A 10,817-nucleotide genomic window follows, 5' to 3' on the forward strand; every position below is an offset into this window, starting at 1 on the left:
TTGCATTGGGCATCCAGCTGAAATTATAATAATCTGGATAGAGAGGCTGATAGGCGTGTGGAGCCTGAGGTTGGGGCTCAGCAATAGGTGTCATATCTTCACAATACCCTTCCAAGCGGGCAAGTGCATAAGAGGCCCAGCCTTGCGTTTTATTATCGCGATCTCCAAGGATTAAAAGATGGTGTTTACGGAGATCTTCTCGATCACTCCAGTGCAACCCTAAGTTGAGCATTGCAAAAGCTGTCGAGGCAATGGTTGCGACTTTCCCAACCGTGATAAGCCCTGGTACAGCGAAAAAGCCTCCAGTAGCAAGAGCGCCCCCTCCGATCAATAACCCAACGCACGCATAGAGATAGTTGTTGACCTTGGAAGTGTTGATCTCATTGATCCTCGTCTGATTGCGAATAACTTCTTGAAGTGCTCCCTTGATGCTAGGCATCGAGTTGGAGTCATGACTTGGCATCGGGAGCCGATTCACAACACGATCGGCCTGTTTTGTGCATTCATTTGTCTCTTGTTGCCGGGTAGAGAGTTTGTATACATATCCAAATAAGAATGAAGCGCCCATCGTTATCGCTGAGCCTATGATCGCAGCAATCCTAGCCGCCCTTTTTTGCTCTTCCTTTTCTCCTTTTTCCACAGATGGAATCGACCGGTGAGTTATAGATGGTCTGACGCACGCTCTGGTCTATCCAGTTCCAGCTCCGATCGGTGTAGTTCACTACGACAGGGCTATGTTCTGGTAAAATTTTTTGACTCCGCGCAGCACTTGTCGCTTGGTTTTCTGAAGCATTGAGAAAATTTCCAGCTTCGCGCTCGACTGTTGTGATATAGGAAATCCAATAACTTTTAGTATTGACCGACATAACACCCCTTATTTTGGGAGCAAAATATAGCAACTATTCAGTTATAAATCAAGATTAATTTCAGAAATAAAAAATATTTAATTAGTGAAAAATTACTCCTTGATTCAAATAGATTAAAAAAAATCAACTCCAGAGTTAGAGACTAAAAGTCCGGGGGCAGTTCAAGCCCTTCTATAATCGTATGATCTCGTTGATAAACCCAATCCATGCCCCCCTCCCCAGCTGATAAAAATACCTAGAGATTACCTTGCTTTTTAAGAAAAAATCTGATAAGATTTCTTATAACTTAAATAAAGAGGTGGAGAATGATAGATTCTGAAATGCCATGCAGATTTGTAGGTCTAGAAAGTTTAATGACAAGCGAAACTCACTCCCCAACTCTTGTTCTTAAGGATGAGCTTTTTCAGGAAAATACAATCTCTTTGGGAGAGAATGAAAAAATTTACTTACAAAGCCATCTGACAGAGTCCAGAGATCGATTAGACCTAAGTCAACTTTCAGTTAAAGTTGGATTGCAGTGGATAGCTTCTTTACCTGGATTGAACTTAACCGTTGATGGAGAAGCCTTTCCATTTCCAACCACCCTTGATTTATCAAAAAAAGATCTAACGCAAATTCTGGGACAAAAGAAAGGCCTCACCTTAAAATGGATAAAACCTATTGGAACTACCTTTGATGCCTTGTGTTCCTTGATTTCCGAAGGGACTCTTAGTCATCTTAAAATTCAAGGGGGCTTTGCAATTTCTGAAGAGCAGCTTTCTCAGCTTAAAATGGCTTTATTAAAGACAAAAAATATTATCTCTCTAGAATTGTCCAATCTTCGCTTAAATGAAAACCAAATGGTCGAGATTGCTGCAGTTATTCCTCAGCTTAAACAATTACAAATTCTAACTCTTAAAACCAATGGGATGAGTAATAAGGTCATAGCTCCTTTCAAAGCTATGATTGAAAAATGCCCTTGGATATCTCAGATAAAACTCACCTTTTCTTTGTTTAACTCTTTAGAATCTCTTGGAGATCTTCATCAATCAGCTGTAAAAAAACAAATCGTTGATCTCAGTCAGAATTGGGATTTTGCTTAACTGTGCGTAACATATCTACAACGATTTCTAAAAAGAATAGGTCAATCTCTTGAACATATTTTTTTCCTTCAGGACTCTTTAAAAACTCAGGAGACCCAAAAGTGTTCAAAATAATTTTATTATCTGGATGAATAACGCTAGCCAGCATCATCCGTGCTTGAGTCTTATAATTCTCATGAGGCTGCTCAACGATATCTGCAGCAACATTTGCCATAGGCTTTTCAGCAAACTCTTTCGGAACCCCGTATTCTCGACATGGATAGGCGATATCATTGACAATCGGTCGAGGAACGAGGATTTGAAATAACGCCCCCAGGTCCCGGTTTCCTCTTTTATCAAAGTCAATTTCTCGTTGCTGAGGCGTCCTCTGGTTTTTTACCCACCTTTGACTCTGGCTTTGAACATTTGCAATCAAATTCTCAAAACGGGCTGCGTACATCTTTCGAGTGGTTGGTTCGGGAAGAAGCTTAAAGTGATTGCAAAACATGTTAAAAAAAGCCTCTCCAGAAGGAGGATAAACACTCTTATTCGTAATAAAAAGATCCCATGTCCCTTCTCCACATGTCCACCCATTCGTAAATAAAGAAGGATTAACACATAAAACAAAATTCTTAATTAGTTGATTGTGATCATCAAAATCAGGATGGCTCATTTCACTAACTGGAAATTTTGAAATTTTTGTTGGATATTCAGAGACTTTCCCTTGAGGAAAACGGAACCAGTGGATCTGTTCGTACTTACCTCTCAACGAATCTTCCTGCAAAGAAGTTTTAGTATTCATTGTACTGAGATATCGATTGACTGCATATCCAAAGAGAAACACGATCGTATTCATAGAATGGTAAAAAGGGGTATGAGTATCGGTCTTTTCAGTTTCCATTTGGATCACATTGTCAACTACCCTTTTAAGGATTGGATCTGCTTTCATCTCCTGTTGAATCCCCATGAGTCCATGTTTGATAGGGGCTTGTTGAGGATCTGTGTTTAAAAATGCACTTGTTGCAGATTGAGGAGGGCCCATTGTTTGTCGTGAGAGATATTTAAAGTCACTTAAAAGAGCTTCTTGTTTACCTTGCTCGATCTCTTCATAAGAGGCTTGTTGATGCACTTGAGGAAGGACAGCCCTGACAATTTCGCAAACCCTTTGATGTTGAAACAGATTCTGCCCTACAGGGAAAGTGGTAAGGATAGCCCACTCTCGGCATACTAGATGGGCTTTAACTATGCTCTTCTCATCCAATAGACTCAGAATCTTTGCAACCAGGGGTATTGGCAACTCATGAAAGAATTTCTTCTCTTGTGGCATGGACTTTGTTAAAGAATTCCCTGTTTGTTGTGGCGAATTATTTGCAAATCCACTTTTTGTAACAGAAGACATATTAATTATCTCATTATTATTTATCTTAATTATAAATAAATATTATTTTAAAGTAAACACTTTAACTAAAATTAACAACTATATAGTAAAAACAAGTAATCTATTGAAATAAATGTCTTTTTAACCGTCTCAATTACAACCGCTTAAAACTCGAACAGCCTCAAGAGACTCCGCTAAAGCATAGCTTTATTTTCGAGAGTTGGTATAAACTGCCTCTATGCAAGAGTTTTTCAAAGCTTTTCCAAAAGCGTATGAGCCTAAAGAGGTTGAAGAGAAGTGGTACCGGTTCTGGGAAGAGGGCGGCTATTTCAAAGCCTCCGCGGGTTCGAAGAAAGAGCCGTATGCCATCGTCATCCCTCCCCCTAATGTGACCGGTGTTCTCCACATGGGACACGCCCTCGTCACCACCCTTCAAGACATCTTGATCCGGTGGAAGCGGATGTGTGGATTTGAAACGGTCTGGGTGCCGGGAACCGACCATGCCGGTATTGCAACACAAACCGTGGTTGAACGGCATCTCATGAAGACTCTTGGCAAGAGACGGTCTGACTTTACGCGGGAAGAGTTTCTAGGCCATGTCTGGAAGTGGAAAGAAGAGAGCGAAACGCAGATCCTCAATCAGATTAGAAAAGTCGGCTGCTCCTGTGATTGGAGTCGGCTGAGCTTTACCATGGATCAGCCGCGTAGCCGAGCTGTGAGAACGATGTTTAAAAAGATGTTCGACGCAGGTCTCATCTACCGTGGTGACTACCTCGTCAATTGGGACCCTGTCACACAAACAGCTCTGGCCGACGATGAGATCGAGTATGAAGAGAGAGAATCGGCCCTCTATTACATCCGGTATCCGATTGTGGGAACCGATCAACACTTGACCGTTGCAACCGTTCGCCCTGAGACACTCCTGGGTGATACGGCCGTTGCCGTCTCCCCTCAAGACCTCCGCTATCAGTCTTTGATCGGCAAGCAGATCACCATTCCGGTTGTCAACCGACAGGTCCCCATTATCGGCGATACGTCGATCGATCCCGAGTTTGGAACAGGGGTTGTCAAAATCACCCCTGCCCACGATCCGAATGACTACGAGATGGCACAGCGACACAACCTTCCGATGATCAACATCATGACACCAGATGGGTGTATCAATGAAAATGGGGCCGAGTTTCAAGGTCTCCCAATGGAAGAGGCGAGGAAAGCGGTTGTCGAAAAGCTCAAATCGTTAGGATTGCTCGAAAAGGTCGAAAAATACACCAACCGCGTGGGTCTCTCCTACCGCTCCAAAGCGGTGATTGAGCCGTACCTTTCGAAGCAGTGGTTTGTCAAACTCTCCCATTTTAAAAATAAGCTCATCGACCTTGTTCAGTCGAAAAAGGTGAAGCTGATTCCCGATTCGTTCGAAAGCACCTATTTCCATTGGATCTACCACCTCCGCGACTGGTGTATCTCTCGCCAAATTTGGTGGGGCCACCGGATCCCCATTTGGTACAACACCGAAGACCCTTCTCAAATGGTCTGCTATGCCGAAGAGGGAATCCCTCCAGAGGTCGCTCAAAACCCGACCCTTTGGGAACAAGATACCGATGTCTTAGATACGTGGTTCTCATCGGCTCTTTGGCCATTTGCCGTTTTTGGATGGCCTGAGAAACCCCCCGATCTAGAAAAGTTCTACCCAACCTCTTGCCTTGTGACGGGGCATGATATCTTGTTCTTCTGGGTTGCCCGCATGATTGTGATGGGAGACTACGCGTTTGATAAACCTCCCTTCTCCGATGTCTTTCTCCATGGCCTCATCTTTGGAAAGTCGTATTGGAGCCATAACGGTGATGGATCGATCACCTACCTCACCGCACAAGAGAAGCTCAAGTACGATCTCGGGGAGCCGACTCCTCCAAAAGTTCACAGTCGCTGGGAAAAGATGTCTAAATCGAAGGGGAATATCATCGACCCTCTCGAGATCATCGCCTCGTACGGGACGGACGCGATGAGAATGGCCCTCTCCTCCGCAACGACACATGCGCGGCAAATCGATCTCGACCGTCGCCGTTTTGAAGAGTTTAAAAACTTTGCCAACAAAATCTGGAATGGAGCTCGCTTTGTTTTCATGAACCTCGAAGGGCTTGAAGTCAAAGACGGCATCGATATGGACATCCTCAAGCTCGAAGATCGATGGATCCTCTCCAAGCTCAACCGGATCATCCAAGAGGTCAATGCCTCTCTCTATGAGTACGCCTTTGATAAAGCGACAAAAGCCGCCTACGACTTTTTCTGGAAAGAGTTCTGCGCCTATTATGTCGAGATGGTCAAGCCGGTGTTATTCGGCAAACTCGGGACGGCGGAAGAGAAAAGCAACAAACAGAAAATCTTGCTCGTCGTGCTCTGCAATGCGGTCCGACTCCTCCACCCGATGGCCCCCTTCATCACCGAAGAGCTCTTCCAGCTTCTTAAACCTTTTGCAGGTGGCTTTCCACAAGATCCGTATACCAAAGAGACAGTGGAGGCGCTTCAGGCTCCCGCCTGTATCGTTGCCCCTTATCCCAAGGTGATTCGAGAACTCGACATCGACTCTGCCATTGAAGATGAATTTGCAGCCGTTGACGGGCTTGTGCACGCCGTTCGGAATATCCGCGCAGAGATGCAAATTCCACCAGGGGTTACCACCGCTCTCTATATTGTGGGGAGTGAGAAACAGCTTCAATTTGTGCAGAAACACGAGACCATCCTCAAAGCCCTTGTTCGTCTAGAGACCCTTCAACTGATGACAACGGAAAAGCCGCTGACCTTTGCCTCCACAGCCGTGGTGGGAGATCTCAAGCTCATCATCCCCCTCCCCTTGGAGATGCGAGAAAGAGAGAGAACTCGACTCACAAAAGAGCGAGATAAACTGATCGAACAACAAAACACCACTCGAATCCAGCTTGGGAACCGAGATTTTCTCGCGAAAGCCCCTCCGCTGTTGATCGATAAGCTGAAAACCAATCTTGATCAAGCTGAAAAAGAGCTCTATCTGATTGGTCAGAAGTTAGAAAATCTTTAGTTTTTTCTTGAGTTTTGCCATTTTGATACCATGACACTACTTACACCGCGAAAAATCAAAGAGACCTTCCCCCTGACAGACTCTCAAAGGGAGTTTGTTCAAAAAAGTCGTCAAACCGTGCAACAGCTGATCACAGGGAGAGATTGTCGTCTAGCCATCGTCATGGGCCCTTGTTCCATCCACGACCTCTCATCTGCCCTTGAATACGGCGAGAAGATTAAACTCTTGGCCGATGAGATTCAAGCGGGGGCTTTTCCCGTCATGCGGGTCTATATCGAAAAACCCCGCACGATCACAGGATGGAAAGGGCTCGCCTACGACCCTCATCTCGATGGATCCAACGACATTCAAACGGGGATTTTTTGGGTCCGTGAGCTTTTCTTAAAACTCACAGATCTCGCCATCCCTATCGCCACAGAGGTATTAAACCCCCTTTTTCTTCCGTATATCGAAGATCTCATCTCCTGGGGATTTATAGGAGCTAGAACCTCTGCCTCACAGCCTCACCGTGAAATCGCCTCCTATCTCCCCTTTCCTATCGGCTTTAAAAATAGTCCTGATGGGAATATCGACCAGGCGATTCACGCCATGGTCGCAGCCTCGGCTTCCCACCGGTTTCCCCATATCGACAACGACGGGACCCTCTCTTTGCATAAGAGCGAAGGGAATCCCTATACCCATGTCGTCCTCCGCGGAGCCCATACACATATCAACTACGATAGGCAGTCGATCGCGAGAACCGTCGAAACAATGGCAACACACAGCCTGAAAAATCGGATCTTAGTCGACTGCTCCCATGGAAACTGTCAAAGAGAGTATACCCAGCAAAAAGAGGTCTTCTCCGCCGTCCTTGAACAGTTTAAGAGAGGGAATCAAAAAATTCTCGGGATGATGTTGGAGAGTAATCTCGAAGAGGGGCACCAATATTTTTCTGAAAACTCCACCTCCCTCAAACAGAGGGTCTCGATTACCGATCCGTGCCTAGGTTGGTCTGAGACAGAAACCTTGGCTCGCTCTTCCCTCAGAGTATCTTAAATTCTACAGAGGCATAGAGAAGTCGATATCGGCACCACGACCTTGATCTGCCTCAAAAACCACTATAGCCCAATATAGCTTTGGTAGCCCCATTTGCCCGCGGTATTTGTCAAAACCACAAAGGAGTTGCTCTCCCCTCTTCCTTCTGAAAAATTGACGCTAATCACCCCTCATCTAGCCAACCTGCAAGATCTGCTGGTTCAAGTAATGGTTGGGGCAGCTATGACATTGGGAACTTCTTCGAATCCCCTTCCAAAAACAGAAAAATATTCCATAGAAAAGGTCTACCGGAATAGGCTCCTTGAATTAAAAACATACTTTGCTAAATTTGTAAAAAATATTGCAATGAATTTTAAAGTTTCTGTAGCATGTATCCCAATTAAATAATTGGGGATTAGATATGGTGAATAGTGTCCATTTTTTTCTTTTAAACACGGATCATGCACGGGACTACATCCCCTTGGTAAGCACCCTTACTAGCCTAGATGGGTTGTTCCAAAAATACGTGGCCCCTCATTTCAAGAATCCAAAAACCATTACCGACAACCACAACTACACATCTTTACAAAACAAATCTTTTTTGCGTCATGTCGTTCTTTTGTTTCCCTTCATTGGCAATATCACCGTTGCCCTTTATGATTTCATGAATAGATACAACGACAAAAACTTTATGCTCGCCGCCATTCGGCAAGATGCCTCGGCGCTTAAATATGCCAGCGATGATCTTAAGAATAGCAAAGAGATTGCTCTTGCTGCGATTCGAATCGATAGCGCAACCCTCCAATACACCGGTAATAAGCTTAAGGATAGCAGAAAATTCATGCTTGCTGCTACTCAGATAAATCCCTCAATACTCCAGTATGCAGGCGATAAACTCAGGGACAACAGTGAGTTCTTCCTCGCTGCTATTCGGATAAATCCCTTAACACTCCAGTATGCGGACGATAAACTCAGGGACAACAGTGAGTTCTTCCTTGCCGCTATTCGGATAAACCCCTTAACACTCCAGTATGCGGACGATAAACTCAGGGATAACAGAGAATTCTTCCTTGCCGCTATTCGGATATATCCCTTCGCACTCCAGTATGCTAGCGATAAACTCAGGGATAACAGAGAGTTCTTCCTTGCTGCTATTCGGATCAATCCCTTTGCACTCCAATATGCGGACGATAAGCTCAAGAATAACAGAGAGTTCTTCCTCGCTGCTGTTCAGGTAAACCCCTTTGCACTCCAACATGCCAGCAATGAGTTCAGAGACGATGACAAGATCGTGCTCACCGCTGTTCAGAAAAATCACTTAACACTTCAGTATGCAGGTGATAAACTCAAGAATAACAGAGAGTTCATCCTCGCCGTTATTCAGATAAACCCCTTAGCACTCCAATATGCCAGTAACGAATTCAGAGACGATGAAAAGATCGTGCTCGCCACTGTTCAGATAAATCCCTCAATACTCCAGTATGCGGGCGATAAACTCAGAGATAACAGAGAATTCATCCTTGCTGCTATTCAAATAAATCCATTTACACTCGAACATGCTAGCGATAAGTTCAAAGACGACGAAAAGATCGTCCTTGCTGCTGTTCAGAGAAATGGCGTGGCTCTCCAGTATGCCAGTAATAAGCTTAGGAGTAATAAACAATTCACCCTTATTGCTGTTCAGAAACATGGCAAGACTCTTTACTATGCCAGAGATGAATTCAAAGATGATAAAGAGATCGTGCTTGCTGCTATTCAGAGAGATTATTCAACGCTCCAGTATGCCAGTGACAAGCTCAAAAACAACGAAGAGATCGTGCTTGCCGCCATTCGGATAAGTGGCGCAGCTCTCCAATATGCCAGTGATGATCTCAAAAATAACAGAGAGTTTATACTCGCCGCTGTTCAGGTAAATCCCTTTGCACTCCAACATGCCAGCAATGAGTTCAGAGACGATGACAAGATCGTGCTCACCGCTGTTCAGAAAAATTACTTAACACTTCAGTATGCGGGTGATAAACTCAAGAATAACAGAGAGTTCATCCTCGCCGTTATTCAGATAAACCCATTAGCACTCCAATATGCCAGTAACGAATTCAGAGACGATGAAAAGATCGTGCTCGCCACTGTTCAGAAAAATAGCGAGACTCTCCAGTATGCGGGCGATAAACTCAGAGATAACAGAGAATTCATCCTTGCTGCTATTCAAATAAATCCATTTACACTCGAACATGCTAGCGATAAGTTCAAAGACGATGAAAAGATCGTGCTCGCCACTGTTCAGAAAAATAGCGAGACTCTCCAGTATGCGGGCGATAAACTCAGAGATAACAGAGAATTCATCCTTGCTGCTATTCAAATAAATCCATTTACACTCGAACATGCTAGCGATAAGTTCAAAGACGATGAAAAGATCGTGCTTGCTGCTATTCAGAGAGATTATTCAACGCTCCAGTATGCCAGTGACAAGCTCAAAAACAACGAAGAGATCGTGCTTGCCGCCATTTGGATAAGTGGCGCAGCTCTCAAATATGCCAGTGATGATCTCAAAAACAACGAAGAGATCGTGCTTGCCGCCATTCGGATAAGTGGCGCAGCTCTCAAATATGCCAGTGATGATCTCAAAAATAACAGAGAGTTTATACTCGCCACTGTTCAAGAACATTTCTTAACACTTCAGTATGCTAGCAATGAGTGCAAAGACGATGAAGAGATCGTGCTTGCTGCCATTCAGAGAAGTGGCTTTTCTCTCCAATATGCCAGCGACAGGCTCAAAAATAACAAAGAATTCATGCTTGCTGCGATTCAGATAGATAGCTTGGCACTTGACTATGCCAGCGATGAGCTCAAAGACGATGAAGAGATTGTGCTTACCGCCATTCAGAAACATAGCGCAGCTCTCGGCTATGCCAGCGACAAGCTCAAGAATAACAGAGAGTTCATCCTCGCTGCCGTTAAGAAAAATTCGTTAGTATTCCGGTATATCAGCGACGAGTTCAAGAACGATGAAGAGATCAAGGCTGCTACCCGATAAGACTTTACAAATGACTGGGCTCGTTATGGGGTTTGCAGAATATCGGTTAAGTTGATTAACTCAACCCAAAGCTGGTGCTTCCACTGATGATAAACCCGGTTATCAGCCGTTACCATCTCAGCTCTATAGGTGAGAAGTCCGCCTGTTTGATCGAACTCTTCATCGATGAGCGTGTAGACCTCGTATCCCAAACGACTTTTGATCGGATAGATCACGGTTCTCTCCGTATGGTTTTTATAGACAGCTTGAAAAACGATCTGAGGGTTCTTCCTCAAAAGTTCAGGTGGGACTGCCCACTGTAAGACGACTTTTTGCCCCCTTGGGGGATGGGCTTGACGGGGATCGGGTGTGGCAACATGAGTACTGGCTAGATAAGAGGCATCGACGGCCACCTGTCTAAGGGAGAGGTAAT

General features: G+C 44.6%; 2 protein-coding genes across 2 annotated transcripts; both read left to right on the top strand.

Moving 5' to 3' along the window:
• Positions 1-3,534: 3,534 nt before the first annotated feature.
• Positions 3,535-6,351, top strand: SAMD00019534_099840 (hypothetical protein; the record flags this gene model as incomplete). The annotated part of the gene is made up of 2 exons (XM_012894623.1): positions 3,535-5,119; positions 5,222-6,351. Coding segments are annotated over 2 exons (2,715 nt in total), but the record flags the coding sequence as incomplete, so codon positions are not given.
• Positions 6,352-8,212: 1,861 nt separating this feature from the next.
• On the top strand, positions 8,213-10,405 carry SAMD00019534_099850 (hypothetical protein; the record flags this gene model as incomplete). The annotated part of the gene is made up of 3 exons (XM_012894624.1): positions 8,213-8,850; positions 8,935-9,675; positions 9,760-10,405. 3 exons carry the CDS (start codon positions 8,213-8,215, stop codon positions 10,403-10,405), a joined length of 2,025 nt encoding a protein of 674 aa, XP_012750078.1.
• Positions 10,406-10,817: the final 412 nt, after the last annotated feature.

Source organism: Acytostelium subglobosum (assembly GCF_000787575.1).
Source record: "Acytostelium subglobosum LB1 DNA, scaffold: scaffold25, whole genome shotgun sequence".
NCBI classification, from domain to species: Eukaryota; Evosea; class Eumycetozoa; order Acytosteliales; family Acytosteliaceae; genus Acytostelium; species Acytostelium subglobosum.